Source organism: Glycine soja, chromosome 3, assembly GCF_004193775.1.
Source record: "Glycine soja cultivar W05 chromosome 3, ASM419377v2, whole genome shotgun sequence".
In the NCBI taxonomy this organism is placed as follows: Eukaryota; Viridiplantae; Streptophyta; class Magnoliopsida; order Fabales; family Fabaceae; genus Glycine; species Glycine soja.
The window spans coordinates 46,125,065-46,148,635 of NC_041004.1; the positions used below are offsets into that span (position 1 = coordinate 46,125,065).

General features: G+C 31.5%; 3 protein-coding genes across 9 annotated transcripts; all 3 read left to right on the plus strand.

Moving 5' to 3' along the window:
- The first annotated feature begins 4,753 nt into the window (after nucleotides 1-4,753).
- LOC114407672 (WD repeat-containing protein 48-like) lies at nucleotides 4,754-14,416 on the plus strand. 7 transcript variants are annotated; one of them, XR_003665674.1, is made up of 21 exons: nucleotides 4,759-4,891; nucleotides 5,400-5,510; nucleotides 6,142-6,248; nucleotides 6,951-7,109; nucleotides 7,403-7,468; nucleotides 7,571-7,660; nucleotides 7,827-8,132; nucleotides 8,280-8,377; nucleotides 8,773-8,808; nucleotides 8,898-9,018; nucleotides 9,163-9,399; nucleotides 9,707-9,802; nucleotides 9,899-9,964; nucleotides 10,125-10,163; nucleotides 10,312-10,446; nucleotides 11,188-11,549; nucleotides 12,030-12,123; nucleotides 12,349-12,540; nucleotides 13,365-13,487; nucleotides 13,567-13,611; nucleotides 13,913-14,416. XR_003665674.1 is itself a non-coding variant. In XM_028370855.1 (20 exons), exons 2-19 carry the CDS (start codon nucleotides 5,414-5,416, stop codon nucleotides 13,461-13,463), a joined length of 2,400 nt encoding a protein of 799 aa, XP_028226656.1. In that variant the 5' UTR covers nucleotides 4,759-4,891; nucleotides 5,400-5,413; the 3' UTR covers nucleotides 13,464-13,487; nucleotides 13,913-14,416. The 7 variants fall into 7 exon arrangements, 5 of the variants coding, with proteins under 5 accessions (XP_028226659.1, XP_028226656.1, XP_028226657.1 ...); XR_003665675.1 differs by lacking the exon at nucleotides 5,400-5,510 and having other exon boundaries at nucleotides 4,754-4,891; XM_028370855.1 differs by lacking the exon at nucleotides 13,567-13,611.
- A 2,552-nt stretch (nucleotides 14,417-16,968) lies between these two features.
- Nucleotides 16,969-18,643, plus strand: LOC114407674 (benzyl alcohol O-benzoyltransferase-like). Its single transcript, XM_028370860.1, has 2 exons — nucleotides 16,969-17,554; nucleotides 17,633-18,643. The coding sequence occupies exons 1-2, from the start codon at nucleotides 17,096-17,098 to the stop codon at nucleotides 18,530-18,532; spliced, it is 1,359 nt and encodes a 452-aa protein (XP_028226661.1). The 5' UTR covers nucleotides 16,969-17,095; the 3' UTR covers nucleotides 18,533-18,643.
- A 3,009-nt stretch (nucleotides 18,644-21,652) lies between these two features.
- Nucleotides 21,653-22,144, plus strand: LOC114405577 (benzyl alcohol O-benzoyltransferase-like). Its single transcript, XM_028368043.1, has one exon. The coding sequence runs from the start codon at nucleotides 21,687-21,689 to the stop codon at nucleotides 22,104-22,106; it is 420 nt and encodes a 139-aa protein (XP_028223844.1). The 5' UTR covers nucleotides 21,653-21,686; the 3' UTR covers nucleotides 22,107-22,144.
- Nucleotides 22,145-23,571: the final 1,427 nt, after the last annotated feature.

The following is a 23,571-nucleotide window of genomic DNA, read 5'->3' on the forward strand; positions in this document are numbered from 1 at the left end:
GTTAATTACCACCAAAAAAAGATTAAACGAATTAGTTTAATAGACAAAACTCGTTTTGCCACCCGGGTCTAAAATCAATGAATGTGATTAGGTATTCTTTTGATATTATGAGAGTTGTCCTCTTTATTTGGATATTTTGAAGTCTACTGTTCTTGATAGTGTTGTTGGCTTTCTACTATCTAAAACCATGCACTGACATTTTTTTCTTTTAAATTCCTGTTAACCACTTATTTGATAATTAAAAGGTTTGATTTATTAATGTCTTAATTAAGATTGTTTCTGCTTGTTGATAAAATACTAATGGTTTATGCAAGAAACTAGGTTCCTCTGTGCTGAAGTTTGGTTCTTCCTTATTTTCTTTGTAATGTTCGAGTGATTTTACTTATCATAGAGGTTAAGTTTTGCTGCACATTACTATGCTCTAATACATCGATCTATTCGAAACAGTAACTTAATTTTGAGAATTGAATTTACTAACTTTTATTCATGTAATTATTTTTTGAAATTCAGAAGTATCTATATGAAAAACTTATTTATCTTTAATTAATAAAGGTATTGGGGATTCAGTTAGTCCGTTAATATGGCTATTATAAGTTAGTTAGTTGCTATATTTTTCCTTCATTCAAGTTTCTATATAAGCTTCTTTGTTCATTTAGTTCAATATTCATTTAGATAGTGCAGTACAGTACTCAATGTAGTATCAGTTAAAATTATTCTCTCTTTTGGTTCAAGTAAGTGGTAGATCCAAAACCCTAAATTAGTAAAAACAAATTATAAAAAATAAAATCAGTGAGTTCAATTATATAAATGTATATGGAATAAAATATAAAAATATAAGATTTTATTTACAATTTTTAATTTAAAAAGAAAATTTATTAGTGAATTTTAAAAAATGAGGGAGTGCAAGTGCACACCCTCACCATAGTGTAGATCCACCACTGATTCAAGCGTTTTGTTTTTTGTTATAAGTTTTTTTGAGTTCTTTGTTTGGTTCTTCCATAACTTTTATGGATGATTCTAACCTTTTTCTCTCGCCCATCCCATAATTTGGGTTCTATATATCTTGGTTTCTCATCCTCTCAATTGGAGTCAACTACAATTCTTGGAAGAAAGCTATAAAAATGACACTTCTTCTTAAGAAGAACAAGTTTAATTTTGTTGATGGCACCATTCTTAAATCACCTCGGTCCAAATGATAATGTTTTTTGGCAATATGGCAACACAACAATGTTGTTGTTTCTTGGATCTTGTAAGACAGTATTGTTCTACAGCTATATATGATGATTTAGAACGATCTCAAAGAATGATTTGCACAGCAAAATGGACCTTTCATTTTCTAAATAAAAATTAATTTGATGACTTTGTAACAAGGATCCTTTTCGATTAATAATTATTATTATACCAAGCTCGAATCTCTCTGGGAGTCTTTTGCAAAACTCAAAACTACTCATCCTGCACATGTATGTGGTGGAATTCGTTCTTGGTCTAACTACAATCAAATGAAGTATGTTATGCATTTCCTAATGGGACTCAGCGATTCTTTCTCTTTTATTCAAGGGTGACTTTGTAGCAAGGGTCTTTTTCTATTAATAATTGCTCCTTGTTTACCTTAGGAGTTGGTCTGTGTCTCGTGGGGTTATTTTCTTGGCTTACAATTAAATTGTCAAGTCTACAACAGGGGTTTCTCCTTCCCCAACATAAAAACACATTGGCTCTCCTTAAACACTTGAAACTCAATGCTTCATATGGTGATCTTTCACCTGGCCATTCTCTCTAACGAAGAATGGTTCATGTATTTGACCATTTGTAGGCCTGATATGAACTGCCATGTTCATAAATTAAGATAGTATATGTAGGCTCTTTGCACTCCTTATCTTCACGACATAAATCATTTGTTACAATATCTAAAGGATACTCTAAGATGTCTGTTGATTCTTATTGCGGAAATTGTTTGAATACAAGTAGACAACCATTGCTTTTTGTGTGTTTCTTAGTAACACTTTTGTGTGTTTAGTCATCTTGTAGCTTATAACAAAATAATTAATCATATCTTAGTTAAATTTTAAAATAATTTTAATTTAATATCATTTTGGAAAAATTAATTAGTTTTCAAAAATATTTTGTGCTTAAATTATTTACTTAAAAGAATATTTGATAATAAAATAAAATATATGGACCAAGCTCTCAACATACAAGTGTAAAAAAAAAAAAAAAACTCAAATAGTATAGTACATTCATAAAAAAAACACTCTATCTGTTATGTATTTTTTTTATTTTATCTTCATTGTTTATTTATTCTATTATGGATTTTACTTTTATTTTATACTTATATCTCTTCATGTATTTATGTTCTATCTATAATTTTATAACACCCTAAAACCCCAAAGAAACAATAGAGCAGTCAAACGTTTGCTATCCAACTAGCCCAACCTGCATGGCCCAAAACGAAAGAAAAGGAATGTTGAATTGCCGATGAATAACAAGGCTCATTTTCTGTGTAGGAATAAGACCGATGCTAGAGGTTTTGGTTCTGACTAGAGGTTTCGGTTCAGGGTGTTGTTAGGTGCATTCAAAAAAACACAATTTAAAAAAAAATATAGATTAAATAATCCGTATAATTTATATTTAAATTAATTATTATAAAATTTAATATATAATAAATTTTGTAATAGTAAAAAAAATTTAATGTACAAATAAGTAATTTAACATATTAATAATTAAAAAAGTAAATATTAAATTTAATATATATTTACTATTACAAAATTTAATGTATATTAAATTTTGTAATAGTAAATATTTTTTATTTTTAAAAAAATATACGGATTAAATAATCCGTATGATTTATATCAAAATTAATTGTTACAAAATTTATTATTTAAATTTTCATGCGTATTAAATATACATTAGAAATTTTAATGTTATGTATAACATTATTTATTTTACAACGTAATTGGTTCATTAGTTCAATTGGTTAGAGCGTTAAGCTGATAATTTGAAAGTCACACGTTCGAGTCTTATTTGTTATTAATTTTAAATTAATTCGTCACAATGTTTCTAAAAAAAAGTTAAAAAAAAAAGCTCTTACGGAATAAATTCTTCTCAAGAGGACGAACTTCTAACGGAAGAAGTTTTTCCATAAATGACGTCCGAGTTGAATAAGACCAAGTTGAATCTAAAGAAGTTTTTCCGGGCAAAATTGGCAATATGATAAAATTTGGGTGTACCTAGCAACTTCCTTCGGTTTATCAGAATAAGACCGAGTTGAATCTAAATGACGGCCCAAACCTTTTAGCCCAATTAAACATGAGTGGCAGCGGTTTCCTGAGCAAATAGGAAGAAAAGCGGGCCCATGAGTCTGTAACAATTCATTTGTAAAAAGATATTATTATAATTTTATTTTTTGTTATAATAATATTTTGTTATAATCTATTATTTTATAACGAACATTTATTTCTAATTTTTAATTATGTTCATACTATAATGCTATTATTTCTTAAATTTATTTTTCCAATTTAAATGGTCATAATAATATTACATTACATTACAAATTTTTTAATTTTATTTTATTATAATTGGTCATTTTTGTTATATTAATTTATTTATATATTATATATTTTTAAAAAAAATTAAATAAATTGACAATAGTTGGACGGACACTTTTCAAATAAATTATATTTGTATCGTTTCATTGATTAATTGGCTTTCCTGTTAATTTCATTTCCTTGTGTTTGACAATGCATTTTTTATTTTTGGTTAATATGGAGTGGTGAAATTTTGGATCATTTTGAGCAAGGGTATCTAGCAAGGTGACCCTTTTATCATCATACCTATTTATCCTCTACATAGGACATTTGTCTCGATTTATTAACTTGGCAAAGGAACATCACTTTTGGACATTCATCAAGCTCTTAAAAAATGCACCTTAAATCTCACATCAAGCACAAATCATTGTTACTTAAATATTTTCTATAAGTGTTTTAAAAAACAAAAAGAAAAAAAAAACTCAAGTACTTTTTTCTTTAAAGAATGTAATTAGCAGATACATAGCAAATTAATGATACAATTAATTGTCAAAACAATGAAGGAATATAAAAAAATATCTAACAAGGCATTTGGTAGAAAAGAAGTTTTAATATTTGGTATTAGTTTTTAAAAAATAAGATTCCTAAGAAATAATACTTTTTCATTGTGTTTTTTAATATTTTTTCACGAAATTTTTTTGATTGAGAGGTAGAAATTTTAATTTCTCGAGTTAATTTTTTTATTATAATAAAAATATTATATTATTCTTATTAACGTGATAATTAATTAAAATAACTAATAAAAATACTATATAATTCTTCAATTCTTATAAAACTTATTTACATGTCTTTGAATGTAAACTAAATAAATTTTACTTGTTTCTAAAATAAATATAAATCTCATAATTCATTATCTTTTAATATGAGAAAATTTATCTCCTATCAAATGTCTCTTAAGTGTCTCACACCTAACCACAAAAATTATATTTTATTTCAAATATATTTATTAAAACATCTGATTATTCTTTTAAAGTAAATTATAATTTTATGTTATTTTATACTATTGTGTCACTCTAACAATTAGATTAATAAATATTTATATTTTATTAAGTTAACTTTTCACCTTTTGAGAAAAACTTTTTCAGCCTTGAGATCCTTCCTTCAGGTGTAAGGACCATCTTGCCCTCAATAGGAGGCACAAAACGGGTCAAAGGATTTACCGGAATAAATCTGGACGCCCATATTTACACACTCGTTCGCTGCCCTCACCATTCTCTCTCTCTCCCGAACACTTTCTCTCTCTAAAGCTGAAACTTGGACACTGCAACAAGACAAGCACTCAAAGTGCTTCGAATTCGTCACTGATCACGGTTTGTTCCTCCCACTGTTCCATCTTCTCCTTCTCCAGCTGGATTTCGCTTTGTTCGATTATTTTCTCCTCTCGATTCTACGAAACAATTTATTGCATCTTATAATTAGTCTGTTTTAGCTCATAGTTCAAAGCGCCATGCTTTCGCCCTAGTTATGATCGCCCTAGTTAATTTGTGTAAAGGGCCATGCTTTCGTTTTCTGACTTTCTTATGTTCTCTTTTCCTTCATTTGCGTAACTTGTGTCGATGATTTGGGATATTCGATAGCTTCAGCCTGCTATGAGCCTATGGCTTATAGGTGTGTCTGTATGTTTTATAGGCACATAATATATTATATATAAAAACTAAACTTATCACAAGATGTAACAAGTTGGCTAACAGTACATCTCACCAAACGTTCGAAAATAGGTGTGTTTGATTATTGATTTTGTAGCTTTGGTTTTTAATTTGATTCACATTGAGTCTTTGGTGCATTTGATATGCGCTTATGCTTTGACTGGTGTTTCAGACTGTTTGGAAAGAATGAGTTTGAACTTCGTCTGGATTCCGAGGTTAGCATGGAATTGTTGCAAAAATGATGTAGCATGTTCTGGAAACCCGTTGAGAAGTACTAAATCATGTATGGGACGTGGAAGTTATAACTATTAGCTTCTTGAAGCTTTAACTACTAGCTTCTTAGTAAATGTGAAAAGTCTCGTCTGGAGGTCTATATAATATTATCAGCATTTGGGATATTGAGAAGACTAAGGTCCACCTCATAAAGCTACATAGAATTCTTAATGCTAGTTTCTAGGAGCTCCTGGGATATATGGTTGGGTTAAATGGTTATACCTAACGGTAACGCCTGATGCTTTTCTGTATGTGATTTATGTGGAAGTGTTTGGATGTGTCTGTTTTTAACTGTGTATGCAAACGTTCTTTTGTTAAATAAATGGTCATAATACATAAACTACTTCATCAGATATTTATTTTAATGCTGTTGGCGCAATGGTAAAGTTGCACCTTGGTGACTGGTTGGTTATGGTTTCAAATCCGAAAACTACCCTTTTGCATATGCAAGGGTAAGGCTGTGTACAATAACCCTCTCCCATACATTTGCATAGCGAGGAGGCTTATGGCTCATGGATATGTTAGCTTTTTTTTTAAAATCCTGTTGCTAATGCTGCTAAGTAGAATTTCTGATATGGAATTATTTTCTCAATTTTCTCCTGGGGTTATTGTTTAAGTTATTTGATTTATGTACTAAACAGTTTCTGCAATGCACCGCGTGGGTAGTGCAAGTAATGGAAACAATTCAACTCGCCCTCGTAAGGAGAAGAGATTAACCTACGTGTTGAATGATTCTGATGACATAAAGGTGAACTCATTATTTTATTTCTTCCACTGAAACAGACAAGTTTCTGGCTTGCTTCTAGTAGTTGCATCTTTATCCATACAAATTTTTTCTTTGACATCGTGTTTCCAAATATGTTAACTAGTTGAACCTGATTGGGTTGTTTTTGATAAACACATGCATTTCTTACATAGATGAAAATATTATTTAAATTATACAGTGAATTCCCAATTTGGTCCTTGAAAAAAAATTAACTTAATTTTCTCCTCAAAACATTAGTGGCATCAAATTGTGCTCCAATGAGAATATTTGGCTGTTGACTGACATCAATTGGGTCCTAGTAAAAAGTATTTGCCCGAATTAGATGTTAAAACCTGTTGTTTGAGGATCAAATGGATGTGATAACCTGTTGAGGATCAAATTGGTGTTCCAAAGATCAAAATGGAGGTTTACCCTAAATTTTAATATTATTTTCTCTTTTTACATTGACTTATACACATTTGGTGGTTTGCATATTTCAGCCTTTTCTTTTTAATATTTACCCAATATTTTACTTTCTTATCAATCAAAGCTGCATGAATAGTTCATACTTAGCATTTTGATTTTCATGGTGTTATGTCATCGATTTTATTTTCATCAATATTTCTTATGTTGCTCGATTTCAATTTTGATAGTTTTCTTAGTTGCACAGTCTAGAATCGTTTGTAAGTTGGCTCTTTTCTGCAGCATTGTGCAGGCATAAATTGTCTGGCTCTACTTACGTCTGCGGCATCTGATGGGTCTGATTATCTCTTCACCGGCAGCCGTGATGGCAGGTTAAAACGATGGGCACTAGGTGTGGATAGAGCAACATGCTTGGCTACTTTTGAATCTCATGTCGATTGGGTAATCCTTATGTTCATTTTTTTCTTTTTCTTTTTCTTCCCTTCCAGTTGCTAGTTTACTTCTAAGTTAGTAACTTCTGGTACATAGCAATGTTTTTTTAACCATGGTCACTTAATGAAGCTTCCTGAACTTATAATCATTCTTTCATCTTTTATGTTTTCCCCAAAAGGCCAAAGCCCTGTTTCATTAGCATTTAAGTTATAACCCACAAAACATGACACCTTAACTATCCATAACACATGCATAACAGCATAAGTACAATTGAATATGTAAATGCTATTTTATTCTTGCAGGTTAATGATGCTGTTCTTGTTGGTGATAGTACACTTGTTTCTTGTTCTTCAGATACAACCCTTAAGGTTTGTTGATTGCTAGCTGTTTTTTTATTCCTATCAATACTTGGTTCTTCTAAATAATACCAGTACTTACATAATTATTTACACCTTCTTTTTATGTGTTAGACATGGAATGCCTTGTCCTTTGGAACCTGCACTAGGACTCTCCGGCAACACTCTGACTATGTTACTTGCCTCACAGCAGCAGAAAAAAATGTAATGTACTTCAAAGTTCAAACATGTTATGCTTCTTATTATGTGCATTAAGAAAAAGTTCATTTTATTGTTTCTATATGCTCCACATTAAAACAGATAGCTACTTTGGTTGAATTATCAATGTCAAATCCATTCTTTGATCCTTTAATAGTGTCTTGCTTTTTAGAACAATATTGTTGCCTCTGGTGGCCTTGGTGGGGAGGTTTTTATATGGGATATCGAGGCTGCCCTCGCTCCAGTCTCTAAGTGTAATGATGATACAGTTGATGAATCTTCAAATGGTATCAATGGTTCTGGCAACTTACTACCATTGACATCCTTGCGTACTATTAACTCAAGCGACAATATGTCTATGCACACCACTCAAACTCAGGGATACATTCCAATTGCTGCCAAAGGCCATAAAGATTCTGTTTATGCACTGGCTATGAATGAAAGTGGAACAATTCTTGTCTCTGGTGGCACAGAAAAGGTACAATATGGCATTTGCTCTGACTTGTCGAGGCTTCTTTACCTTTGAAACATTAGATATGGTTTGTTTGCGCTTTAGTAGCTTGAATTTTATGGGATGTTGTCTCTTACCATGGTTTATTTCTTCAATTTATTTGGGGTTCACTAGGTTGTGCGTGTCTGGGACACAAGATCAGGATCAAAGACTCTAAAGCTAAGAGGGCATACAGATAACATCAGGGCTCTGCTTCTGGATTCTAGTGGCAGGTTTGTGGAGTGGATATCTAAGTTTAGTTGCAAATTTTCAGTTTACAATTATATTTTAAAGTTGTAACTTGCTTTTCCTCCTATTTATTTATTATCATAACTCTCTCTCCTTCTCTCTGTTTGCATTGATCTTTCCCATTTGAAATTTCTCTGTTTTCCCACAACATATAGATAACAAATTAACAATGCACATGAATAACCTAATATTTTCATTGGCTGTTATAGTGGACTTATTTAATAGTCAATCATACAGTGAATGAAATGCTGTTGGCTTTTCTTTTCATTGTATGCAGCCATGCATCTTTTCATTGGATAAATTTGTTAAGTTCAAATTAGGTAATATGTTTTTTTTTCCAACAAGTCAGCTATGATGTTTTTAATGTTCATAATTGCAGATATTGTTTATCAGGATCTTCAGACTCTATGATAAGGTAATGCACACGTATGGAGTTATAAGCATTTCTATTTGTTTTGTTTTGTTTTTGTGGTTGACTAATTATCTGTACATCTTTACGCTTAGGCTTTGGGATATAGGTCAGCAGAGATGTGTGCATTCTTATGCAGTTCATACAGATTCTGTTTGGGCACTCGCCAGCACCCCAGCATTTAGTCATGTTTATAGTGGCGGGAGAGACTTTTCAGTGAGTGAAACCTTCTATTAAAATTAACATCAAACTATATTTTTTTATTATTACTACATCTTGAACTTATGTGACATCATATCTCCTTTTCCTGTTTAACTTGTGAACCTCATCTTCTAATGCCGTATTCTTTTATACCTTAAGTTATACTTGACAGATTTGCAAACTAGAGAGAGTAGTTTGCTTTGCACAGGCGAGCACCCTATTCTTCAATTGGCTTTGCATGATGATAGCATATGGGTTGCAACAACAGACTCTTCAGTTCATAGATGGCCAGCTGAAGGATGCAACCCTCAAAAGATTTTCCTGAGAGGCAATTCTTTTTTAGCTGGAAACTTATCCTTTTCAAGAGCAAGAGTGTCACTAGAAGGATCTACTCCTGTATGTTATATTTATGTCTGAAAAAAATTGCTATATTACTTTTCTGTTATTATATCTTAAATTTTTTATGTTCCTCTTGGTATTGATATCTTTTATTAGTGTTTCCTGTTGGTTTATTTTTCATATGTTCATGTATAGATGAAGCATGTTAGTTTACATATCTTTTATTAGTATTTTCTGTTGGTGAATAGATGGAGTTTGTTTTCTGAACAAGTTTTTGTTGAAAATATTTTTTTTTCTTTTGGTTCTTTCTATCCCGCAAAACTAATAATCATCCTTTTGTTGTCAAAACTACTAATGTTTATAGGTTCCTGTATATAAAGAACCTACCTTAACTATCTTGGGTACACCTGCAATAGTACAGCATGAAGTCTTGAATAATAAGAGGCATGTGCTGACGAAGGTAACCATGGTGTTTTCTGGTAATTTTATTATGCCATGCATATTGACATGACCTTTTTCTGTTATTTTCTTAACTGATGAATAACTTTGGGTAAAGGATGTGTCTGGTTCTGTGAAGCTGTGGGAGATTACCAAAGGTGTTGTGATTGAAGATTATGGAAAGGTGACAACTGGTTGCATTTTCATTTTGTAATTTGTATGACAATCTTGTTTGCTAGGGAAGTAGATTGTCTATAATGGATGATATTTACAAATTAAACTACAGCTGATAGGACTCATTTATGGGTTCATAATAGCTCATGCTTTACTTGTGGACTGTCTAGGTTTCATTTGAGGAGAAAAAGGAAGAGCTATTTGAGATGGTATGATAACTGATTTACGTCATGGATTCCATTTTTAATAATTATGCTTTAATTATTTTTTACTTGGTAAGAAAACATGATGATTTACAGTTGTTTATTTGTTCAAGCTGGCTTTTAATTTTCTTCCAATACCGCATTGCTGCTTTAGGTTAGCATTTCTGCATGGTTCACAGTGGATACCAGGCTTGGAAGCTTGTCAGTCCATTTGGACACTCCCCAATGTTTTTCAGCAGAGATGTATTCAGCTGATCTTAACATTGTAGGCAAGCCTGAAGATGATAAGGTAATGGCTTCATTGTCATGAACAATTTACCTGGCCTTATCTTAAATTCCTAATTATATTAATATTAAGTTTGCTCCTAGTTTTTGGTATGCTGTAACTATTAATTTCAACTTTTATGCAACTATTTTTGTTAGTTGTTACTATTGGCTTATTGATGTCATGTCTATATACATTTGTCAACCAATTCATCTTCATGAGATCCATTTCAGCTAGTCGCACATAACCATCAATCCTGTCTTTTAGTCCGTATTCTTGCTCAATCTGAAGGCTATGCTTTGATTATTGGTAGAAAATGGAATAGAATCAGATGGATTAGAATGGAATAAAAATGTTATTCCATTCTTTGGAAATTTTATAATGGAACAGAACAAATATTTCATTCCATTATTTGGAAGTTAGAACAAAGTTATGACTTTTTAATTCCCACACTATCTTTATTTTAAATATATGGTCCTTACGAGGCTAATTAGATTAAAATTTACAAGGATAAAATATTTATTTTATAATCTAAAAGTTTTGTTCTATCAAGTGCTCCCCAAATTTAGGGGGAGAAAATTAGATTAATGGACATGGAAGAATTTAAGTTTTGTTAATGACTGTTGAATGTTGGCTGTGTTCTGTAATGCACTTTCTATAGTTTCAATTTTCAAGAAATATGTGATCCATGCATACAATGACATAATGAGAATGTTTTCAGTAGTTTGCTGTCAACAATCTAAATCAATGCCTGTTATTCTGCAGGTTAATTTGGCTCGAGAAACCCTTAAAGGGCTACTGGCTCATTGGTTGAGAAAACGAAAGCAAAGAATGGGATCCCCAGCTCCAGCTAATGGAGAATTATTATCTGGAAAGGATATTTCTTCTAGAAGTAGTACCCATTCAAGAATTGAGGCTGATGGTAGTTCTGAGAATGATGCTATGGTTTATCCTCCATTTGAATTCTCAGTTACTTCCCCTCCTTCCATTATTACTGAGGGCTCTCATGGAGGTCCATGGAGAAAAAAAATTACTGATTTAGATGGAACCAAGGATGAGAAAGACTTTCCCTGGTGGTGTCTGGACTGCGTTTTGAATAATCGGTTACCTCCCAGAGAAAATACTAAGTAATTTTGCCTTCCTCATTTCCCCCCTCCTTAAATAGTTGCATTAAAACACATGGTTGTAGTTGAAAGGAATAAACCATGCTTGTGACTTTGTATATTTTGTTAATGTAGCATAATTGCCTAACCCTGATGATTTATATCTATTAATCACTTCCTAAAAATATGGTTGTACTTGGCTTTTGTAAATGACATCAATTGCTATATGGTCAAGATTCTTAGGAAGTCATAGGAATCTATCTTCCTATTAGTTCTGTGGTATTTGTTGCTTGGTATTATCTATCTACTGAACAGTATCGCTGAACATTTTTTGTACTTTTAATGGTTATTGCCATGAAAATATTGAATTCTTTCTCTTACTTTAATAGATATAGATTAGCAATGGCCATGTCTATGAATTTGATTGTCTGAGTATGATGGCAATCTCAGACTAGTTACATAATGCTCTCTTTGATATATATTCTTTTGTGATAACCACTGCAGATGCAGTTTCTATTTGCAACCATGTGAAGGCTCTTCAGTCCAGATCCTCACACAAGGGAAGCTAAGTGCCCCACGTATTTTAAGAATTCACAAAGTAAGTTTTTATATTTATATTAATTGACAATTGTTATTAATAATTGCATTATTAATCTTTACACATGTTGTTAAGCTGGCTTTGGTCATGCTTTCCAAAAGTATTACTTTTTTTTAGTTTAATTTAGTTTAGTTTTTTGTGTGTGCATGTGTGTGGATTCTGTAAACAGTAGATGATGTATTTTTGAACTATCAACTTAACTTTCCTTTCTTTTGATTGGTTTAGGTTGTTAATTATGTAATAGAGAAGATGTTGCTTGACAAACCTTTGGATAGCTTAAGTGCTGAAGGTAGTATTGCCCCTGGTCTTACTGGGTCACAGTCACAGCATCAAGCAGTTGGGGATGGATCTTTTCGATCTGGATTTCAACCATCGCAAAAGCTTAAACCTTCTATTGAAATATTGTGCAACAACCAGGCAAGCAATATGTTGTCTTGTATGCGGTCTTATGAGTTATGACAGTGTATACAGTATGGTTTTCTAGATGCTGAGATTGAGCAAGTTCATGCTTTATTTTTCTATTCCTTTGTATGCCTTTTATAATCTATTTTTTAAGCTGATTGAAATTTTTAGTTTTTAATTATGATGTTTTCTTGAGGTTATTGAAAAACCATCTCGTTAGAATTATGTAATGTGCATGTTGGTTTTAAATTGCATTTACAAAGTTATAACTTTGACTGTCTTCTAGAGTCCATGATGCAGGATGAATTGACAAAATATTGGGCAGTAACTTTAAATATGGTTTAAGTATTCTTGGTTTGATTATCCCAAAAATCAGTGCAATGTTTCCTTATACCTAGGATTTCTTTTAGAAGTGGCATTATTTGTTGAGTTAGATGTTAACTTCACTGGATATCATAAAATGAACTGATATTGAGATTTGAAAAGACTGTCTTCATTCTTAAATTCTTAACGTACTGGTAGGCTATTAATTATAAAATTCAATTTCAGATATTAGACACTCCTAATTGACCCTTGACTATTGTATTTGAAGTCTTAAAATAGATCGTAGTACTTGTATTTGATCTGTAGTTTCAACTGTTCTTGTTTGTTTTCAATGTCATGTTTTAATCAAGTTTTTGAACTTATATGCCTTTGATTGGTTTGAGAATGACAGCAATTTCTTTAAAGATTTTTTCATTGAATGTTGTTTTATTTGATTCACAGTTGATTTTACTTTGTATGATACTATTTTTCATTAAAGTAATGTGCTTTTAGCCAGCTGTTCGGTTTATTTCCAGGTGCTGTCTCCTGAAATGAGCTTAGCCACAGTGCGAGCTTATATATGGAAGAAATCAGATGACTTGGTTCTAAATTACAGACTAGTTCAAGGCAGTTGACTACAAATTGCATATGCATCAGAGGTGGGCGGTATTTCTTTTTTAACTGATGTGAATGTTGATAAAAGTGATCATAGGTTATTAATAATTTATTCTCTTTCAGATTGGAGGAAAGTGAGCTTTAACCATGTCAGAATGGTCATTATTGGTATCACAAGTAACTTTTGAATGATTTTGATGCATTGAATATAACCATTTCTTTTGCTTTCTTACCCTTTACTTCAAGTTTTATCACCAGAAGAAAAATAATTAGAAGGAAAAATATTTTTTTATCATTTTCCATACTGAGTTCTGTTGTTTCCAGTAGGTTTTTGTTGTTGTTTCCATTCTGAATTTACACCCTTTTTGTCATGCTTCGTATTTCTTGAGTGTGAAAAAAAATATATTTTATTTATGGTGTCTCACCAAGGATTGCAGAATTTATAATGAATTATGATCAATATTTGCAGGTTTTCTTGTGATTATGTAAAAATACTTATCAACACCAATTCTTCTTGGGTTGCCTGCATTGATCGGTGGTATTATAGAAATTTGTAAATTCTGAGCCGTCATTTATCACCAAATTTAGTGACATTCTCCAACCTGCTTGGATAGTTTTTTCTTTAGTGGAAAGCTGTTACTGTAAATTTTGAACTATATCTTGCTGGCGTGCATACTTCTGCTGGATATGGCGAAATCTTCTGCATCTGGCATGATGATGAAGGTTTTTAATTGACTCTGCTGAGAATTAGGGGGAATCATACTGGCATGGTGGGGTGTTTTTCAGGAAGCAGGTAGTTGATTTAGAGATGACAACGAAAACATTGTAAATTTAAATTGTGCGTTAAATATCTCGGCATAGAAATTATGATGTCCAGGTGCATATTTACATCATAAAATTTTGTTAATTGTTAATTGCTAATAATATTATTCTCATTTATTCAAATTAGTCATTTGACATCCAGTCATGTTTATCAGTGTATGCATATTTGAGTGTATTCAATTTGCAATTCTGAAAATTAGGCAATAAATAGGCATTATCATTACTGTGACGGTATTAATTGTAGCTATGGCATCATTTGCTTTGTAGTTTATATTTCAGATTCATTCTCAAAATGTTGTAACTGATAATCATAGCTTTTTATACTTTAATTTTATGTATTATGGAAACTGCATATGTACATAATGGATGGTACTTTTGTCATCCTGCGATATTTATTATCTATTGGTGCTTGCTATATTCAAATTCATCTTCAAGCCAGAATTGGTAGCAGGCAAGTCATATTGCATTGATACAGTTGCAAGGGGCCTTTTTATCTTTCATTTTTTAATGTTTAAGAGAATTGAAATGTAAAACCAGTGAATGGGTCTGACTGGCGAACTAATACACCGGTTGGTAACTACTCCAATTTCCAAGTATCATGTTACACCGGATATGTTTAGGAATTGATAAAGCCAAGTTATCAAGTGTTTTCAGTTAACTTCAATTTATTTTTATATAAAACCTATACTACATACCTATTTCATACTAGTGTGACTTTTATGATGTGTTTGGTTACATCCTAGTGTTGTCTATCGTGTTTGGTTTAGATAAAAAAGTGAAAGGAAAGAAAGATAAAATTTTCGTTTCTCTTGTTTGGATATATGAAAGGTGAATATATATAACAAATAAGAATATTTTTGTAATTTTGTGTAAAGAAAAACTTGTATTTTTCACAAATTTGATGGAACAAAAATTCTGATGAGATTTATATATTTTTCACAAATTTGATGGAACAAAAATTCTGATGAGATTTATATATATTGGAGTCTATTGGACAATTTAGTGGACAACATAGTGGCAGATCCAAGAATTTCCTGTAACAAGAACAAAAAATAGTTCATAATATTTAAAAATAATTAAAATTTTCCAAAGTACATTATCATAAAAAATTCAAAATACCTAAGCTTTTATGAAGGTTAACATTACATAAGTCTTTTGTTCTCTCTAAAATGTCCGAGATTCAATTTTTTCAAAATTTTTGGTCTATTTCTTAGTTTCTCTAATTTAAAAATATAATGTACCACTTTTAGTCTGAAAGGCGTTATCTAATAACATTTAAAATAATAATGCTTATAAAACGTTATTTAAACTACTTTAATTTGATGACTAAAAGTTGTGCATTTTAAAATTAGAGAAACGAAAAATGGATACAAAATTTAGTAAGACTAAAATTAAACTTGTTCTCTTTTTATAATTTTAGAAGGATAAAGTGCTAAAGTCAACATTAATTTATTTTCTCTTTATCTCTTATAATTTGTTAATTTTTTTTATAAAAAAATATCCTTTGGGAGTAACACCTATTTCTTTATGGGACAAAAGAAAATTATGAAATATGTTTTAAGTAAAAAAAAATCTTGTAAAAACAAATACCCAAAGCCTTAGCGTGCATCCGCTAATAAGATCATTGAGAGATATCCAATCTCAATTTTATAGGATTGAGGAAGGCCTAAGATACGTAAAGATTTCATTAATTCCACTGAACCTAATAAGGTGTAAGGCAGTAAATGTAATTGCTGACGCAATTGGAAGCATGGTCGCAGGAAGCATCTCAACTTCTCAAGCAAGATAAGGACAAGAAATTAATTTTTTTTTGCCAAATCACAACCATAACCATTAAGAAGTAAAAATGCTTTTAGCGTGTTGCTTGCAATACATAATTGTTAATAAGAAATTAATAAATATAAATATCATTAAAAATATAGTAAAGTATAATAAAATTACGATAATAATAAATTTTATGAAAATGTTTATTTCCTAATTGATATTTTAAAAATATTTATTCGAATTTTATTTAATTATTTTAACCAGTAACTTAAAATTGACTAAAATTGAATTAAAAATGGTAACTATATATATATATATATACTCACTATTAAGTGTTACAAAGAAAGAAAAAAATGTATTATGTGGCTTTATGATAAACATATGGGTTCAGGGGCAGCTGTGCAGACTGCAGACGTTCAATAATTTCTTTATAGCAACACACTCATATCGAATATCGATGTACCAAATTTTAAATATTATCAAGATTTTCTTTCACACAGTTCGTACGGGTTGGTCTCAGACGGTGAAAACTTCTCAGAATCGAACCCGCGTACGTAACCTGTTAGTACTTTAAATTACTCCAATGCCCATAATAATATTTTTATTATTATTTAGTTAGCAAATTGAAAAGAGATTTTTTTTATATTAAAATATGTAAAATTATGTTATTTTCTAATTTTTATAATAAATAATTTATTTTTCAAAATCCTTAGCCTATATTTGAAGGGCATTGTTTAACAATTTTTTTTATTTGAATTGATTTGTTCGGATTTGGAGCTTCTGATTTATGTCCAGCCTAGTAGGAGCTGGTCTTTCTGTTGCTGGCAGCATTGTCATTATTTTCTGTGAACTGCTCCATGCCTCCACTGAATTACGTACACCTTTCTTTTCTTGTTATGGCAATCAATTACTGTTTGTTGAATGTTGACAGTTGGATTGATCCTATCTAAATATTCCCACTTATAAATGCTAGTAGCTCTCTTTATAAAGGCTACCAGTGTTGGCAAAATACTACATTGCTTAATATCTTTTGTTCTGAATTTCTTAGTCAGCTCTGATATTTAACATGGCCTCATCATCTCCCTCTCCCTCTCCCTCTCCAATGTTCACAGTGCGAAGGTTGCAACCCGAGTTGGTGGCTCCTGCCATCCCCACTCCCCATGAACTTAAACCATTATCCGACATAGATGATCAAGAAGGTCTTCGTTTCCACATTCCTATGATACAAGTTTATCGTAACCAACCATCAATGGCAGAGAAAGACCCAGTTCAAGTGATTCGGAAAGCACTGGCAAAAACACTTGTGTTCTATTACCCTTTTGCGGGTAGGCTTAGGGAGAGGCCTGACCACAAGTTAATGGTGGATTGTACTGGAGAGGGCGTCTTGTTCATTGAGGCTGATGCTGACGTAACACTTGATCAGCTTGGTGATGCTCTCCAACCTCCATTCCCATGCTTCGAACAACTGCTATATAATGTTCCAGACTCTGAAGAAATTACTGACACTCCCCTTCTACTCATACAGGTATAACAAACATGTTAATATTATTCACAAATCACTATTATATAACGTTCACTTGTCTTGATGTTGTATATGTAACAGGTGACACGACTCAAGTGTGGTGGTTTCATCCAGGCCCTCCGCTTGAACCACACCATGAGCGATGCAGCTGGTCTTGTACAATTCTTGAACGCATGGGCTGAAATGGCTGGAGGTGCAAAGAGTCCTTCCATTGCACCCGTGTGGCGTAGGGAGCTTCTAATGGCAAGAGATCCTCCTCGCATCACATGCAAGCATCACGAATACATGGAATTCGTAGACACCGAGATCGAGGAAGGAAGCCTTACTTTGCATGATGACGACATGGTTCTTCGATCATTCTTCTTTGGACCTTCCCAAATAGCTTCCCTTCGTCGCTTGGTTCCCCATTACTGTGCCACGTTTGATCTCATCACAGCATGCTTATGGCGTTGTCACACAAAAGCATTGAAGATAGATGCAGATAAGGATGTTCGAATGATGGTCGCCGTCAACGCACGTGCTAAGTTCAATCCTCCTTTACCTGTTGGTTATTACGGTAATGCCATTGCATACCCAGCAGCAGTCACCACAGCAGGGAAGCTTTGTGGAAATCCATTTGGGTATGCTGTGGAATTAATAAATAAAGTGAAAGGTAAGGCCACACAAGAGTATATGCATTCTGTGGCAGATCTATTGGCTATTAAGGGACGATACATACCAAGAATGGTGAGGTCTCTTACTGTGTCAGATTTGAGAGGTTTTGATCCCAGACAAATTGATTTTGGGTGGGGCCATGCTCTCTATGCTGGACCAGCTCAAGGAGGCCTTGGACCCTTTCCAGGAGTAACGTTTATCACTCCTTTTAAGAATGCAAAAGGAGAAGATGGTTTAGTATTGCCGATTTGGTTGCCCACAGAGGCTATGAATAGGTTTTCCAAAGAGTTGGATGGCATGTTTGGTTTCATTTGTAGCTCATTATGAAAATATTCCTTTTTCTTTTTTGGAATGGAAACAAATTAGAAAAGATCAATGTAACAAACCAAACACTTCCTTTATCATGTTACTAAATTATTAAATACTACTTTGTGTATATAATTGGTGCAATAACCCATGCTACACATGTGACACTGATCAATGACCGTATTTTTCATTTGATAACTTAACTGTTCAATATAATAGGAATATATTTAAAAGTGGAGATTTAAACCTAAATGGATAAAGATATAAAAGTAGGAATCAATAATTGACATTATGTTAATGAATTACCGCAATAATTATATGATGTTTTTTATTCTCACGAATAAAAAAAAAATTCACACACATAACTTCAACAATCCCACATTGAATGATAACTTCCTTCAACAATCCCACATTTTGAATAATTGAATTAATAATATTTTAAAATAAGTCTTCTAAAATAATGATATTTTTACAATCGTATAATTAAATTATTAATTATTTCTATGATATTATATAAGAATTTTAAAAATATATACATAATTTATTTTTAATGACTTTTTATTTTTGAAGTTACATGAGTACATCGTTATTCAAATTATTTTCAACTAGCCACGTATAAAAGATGAACTTCCACGGTGAATTAGTTGATGTCACCTTTTCTCTTAGTTTATTAGTTAATAGATTATATAATGATAAAACAATATACTCACTATTAAGTGTTACAAAGAAAAGAAAATGTATTATGTGGCATTGTGATAAACATATGGGTTCAGGGGCAGCAATGCAGACTGCAGACTGCAGACTGCAAACGTTCAATAATCAGCTGCCTTTTTATGGCAACACACTCATATCGAATATCGATGTACCAAATTTTAAATGTTATCTCACACAGTTCGTTCGGGTTGGTCTCAGACGGTGAAAATCTTTCAGAATCGAACCCGCGTACGTAACCTGTTAGTACTGTAAATTACTCCAATGCCCTTAATAATGTAATTTTTTATTGGCAAACGTTTATAAGTGTTTGGTTAAGAAAAGAAATTTTTTTAATTGAAATATGAAAAATTATATTATTTATAAATTTTTTATATTTTCTTATAATTTTCATTATAAATATTTTATTTTTCAAAACCCTTAACCTATATTTGAAGGGCATTGTACTCTTTTTTTTTTATTTGATTTGATTTGTTCGGATTTGGAGCTTCTGATATAGGTCCAGCCTAGCAAGAGCTGGTCTTGCTGTGGCTGCAGCATTGACATTATTTTCTGTGAACTGCTCCATGCCTCTTCCACTGAATTACGTACAGCTTTCCCTTCTTGTCATAGCAATCAATTATTGTTTGTTGAATGTTGACGGTTGGATTGATACTTTCTAAATTTAGTGAATTTTATTGGGAGTACATATATAACAAACTAAATCGACGACCAACAAGGTGCAAAGTACTAAAGAAGAAAGTGTGCAACATGAACATTTATTATGAGAATCTGTGACACTTAATGAGAGTATTGTGCAGTAGTATGAGTAGTTATTAGAAAGATAAATAATATATTAGGAAATTGTCTAATATTTTCTATGAAATTTGAAAAATTAATTATATTCTTTAATACATCTATCATAATCTTAAAATCATATAAACTAGAACAGGGGAGTATATATCATACATCTAAAAAGAAAAAAAATATAAATATGATAAGATTTACGATGTAATAGAAAAAATAAATAAAGAAAATGAAAAATATTGATAGAATGATTAAAATAAAAGGTTTTTTTTGTCTATCATTACTTTTCTAATAAATTTTACCCAACACTTAAAATGTATGTTAAAAGAAATGTGTTAAAAAATATGTCATTAACACTTAATTATACAATAATTTTAAAACATGCGTAAAAACTAATCATATGAATTAATAGTAATTAGTAGTTAGTAGTAGTTTAAGTATAAATCAAAACTAATGCAGGTGATGTCATTTCATTATATTCCATATGAAGAAGAAAACAAGTTTCCCTTAAATGTGACACGAATGTTTTACCAAAATAAAAAAAAAAATGTTGCATAGTTTGCTCCTACAAGATAAGGTGTAGTTTCAATTTTCAAACACGCACCTCAAGGCTTAAAAGGGACTACTTCATCTTGTTGACTTTAAATACAGGCCTTTAAATACCAATTAATCATTATTGCATAGTGTAAGCTTTCCAAATGAAACTTTAATTTTAATTGAAAAGTAACATTTAAAAATCTAAGAAACTATCCTAAATCTATGGCAACTATACTAAATTTTGAACATATTTTAAAAGTTATTACAACTTTCTTTGGCAATTATTAACTGTTTACAGTTGAACGGATCCTTTTCAAATAAAGAAATACTTAATGGTACGAATAAATTAGGCATGAATTTGACAAAAACAGTTTATGTCTGATGATAACATATATAGCATGATATCCGTCAAATTCAATTTTATTTCACATTTTTAATTTAAATTTAAATTTATTCAACCAAATGTAATTGTGTAAACACGTTTTTTTCATGCATAGTTAGTACGTACTGGTGCTCTTTCAAATATCATATCGTGTACTTAATAGTTAATATGAGTAATGATACTTATACTCCTTCGTTTTAAATATTCTATAATTTCTCTTTTATTTATTATTATTATTTTTTTAGCATCACAAATTTTATAATACTTATATATTTTTTTTCTCTTTCTTACTATGCGTATAATAACACGTGTGATATTCATTTATCTTTCTCCTTAAATACGACTATATTCACACTGTTTAGCGGCTGGTGGTCTTGTGAATATCCCAACTCATAGATGACACCTCCTTTATAAAGGCTAGCAGCTCTTGCTCCACTGACATGTTTTTCATTGGTGAATTGCTCCATGCCACCATTGGCTTAATTATCAACACTTTAAAAGATCTAACAAACCATAGTTTTTTAAAGTTATTACAACTTTCTTGTTATGGCAATCAATCATTAATGTTGTTGACAGTTGCGTTGATGCTTCCTGAATAATATTCCCACTTATATTTAATAAAAAAAAACTCCACTTATAAGTGCTAGCGCCCTTTATAAATGCTAACAGCCCTAGCTCCATTGATTCACTCAAGCAGCATACATTGCTTAATATCTTTTGTACTTTCTCACTCAGCAAGCCCGTTCTCTGATAATTAACATGGCCTCGTCTTCTTCCTTTCCCTCTCTAATGTTTGCAGTGCGGAGATGCCAACCTGAGTTGGTGGCTCCTGCTATACCCAGTACTCCCCATGAACTTAAACCACCATTATCCGACATAGATGATCAAGAAGGTCTTCGTTTCCTCGTTCCAATGATTCAGATTTATCGAAACGAGCCATCGATGGCAGAGAAAGACCCAGCTAAAGTCATTCGACAAGCACTCGCAAAAACACTTGTGTTTTATCACCCATTTGAAGGTAGGCTTAGGGAGGAGCCTGACCGAAAATTGATGGTGGATTGTACTGGGGATGGTGCCTTGTTCATCGAAGCTCATGTTGACATAACACTTGATCAGATTGGTGATGCACTCCAACCTCCATTGATCATTCCCATGCTTCCAAGAATTTATATTGTTTGAATTTTAGAGGATTTTATAAAATACCAATATAACCACCAGGAACACATTATGTTATATTATCAAGAAGAGTTTTAGGAATATCTAGTTCACAATGATTAATCAAACAAACGCAACAAAATCTGAATTCGTAAATGATTTCTGATCTATATACCTTTCTTAAGATCTGTTACGAAACGGATAGTTAACTAACATTGTAATCTGTGATTTCATAATTCTTCCTCAACCGGAATCTTTTTATTCCTTAATAAGACTTTCGTAACTCTTCAAATGAGGAGAAAAGAAACTATATATGACAGTTCGGTATATTGGGGATTAACCTTATAGGGTTCTCATTATCCCCTAATGGGTCAACACTGACATCTGTTCATTTAAGTTCATATCATCTGATTTAGTTGTCTAACGGACTCACTTAATTTGATCATATAAAATAAAATCCACTAATGATAAATAACTAATATAATTGTCTTATAATATTAGCACAAATTAGTTATTGAAATAGAAAATTCCAACAATCTCCCACTTGGACTGGACTACATATTATAACATTTATATAAAAAATCCTTAAGCGTGCATCTATATGCTATTTACCTTTAGAATTTTACCTTAACAACCTAATTCATCTCATGTATTAATAATAAAATCATTGTAATTTTCGTCACTACAACAAATATAACTAGACCTCAATGACCACCACATCAGTACATTCAATGACATATGTCAATATGGATAAGCAACATGAAAATTACATGTAATGTGATCTTAGTCATGTCTATTTTCAACTGATCCAAAATTTATTATTTATAGGGATCTATCCAAACACAACATAAATATTGCAAACAAAACAAGCTGATCATGAAATGATAAATTTCAACTTTATTTTTACAGAAAATCCAAACAACAAAATGTTTATAAATCATAAGATATAGAATATAAGTAAGACTTCCACTAAACTAAGTGACTACCAAAAATTACACGCATATGAGCAGTGTGCTCATGAAAAATTTTAAGTGTTATACCTTTAGTGAGTGGATCAACAACTAGCGTAGAATGAGTCCCTACATGTTCTATACAAATCTATATTTTTTTAATTCTTTATTTAACAATCAACTACTTTATGTCAAGAAATTTTTACTTGGTTGAATCCTTAATAAGATCGCTAAGATATTGTCCCAATAAACACCCAATGGCTACTTAATGTTGGTAACAACAGGTAAGTTAGTTACAATAATTTAGCAATGGTTGATTCTAGTATGATGTCTCATAGCAGAATAATAACTCCACCAATATGGTTAAATGTGGATCCTTATGTGGAGCGATTGCTATTAAGACATTCCAAAAAAATCAAAGTCAGAATACCTAATGATCACTAAATTTCTAGACTTTCTATATGAAAACATGTAATTTCTTGTTTTTTTTTAATTAACACATAATGCGTTTTACTACTTTCTAGTGTTGCATACCAAGA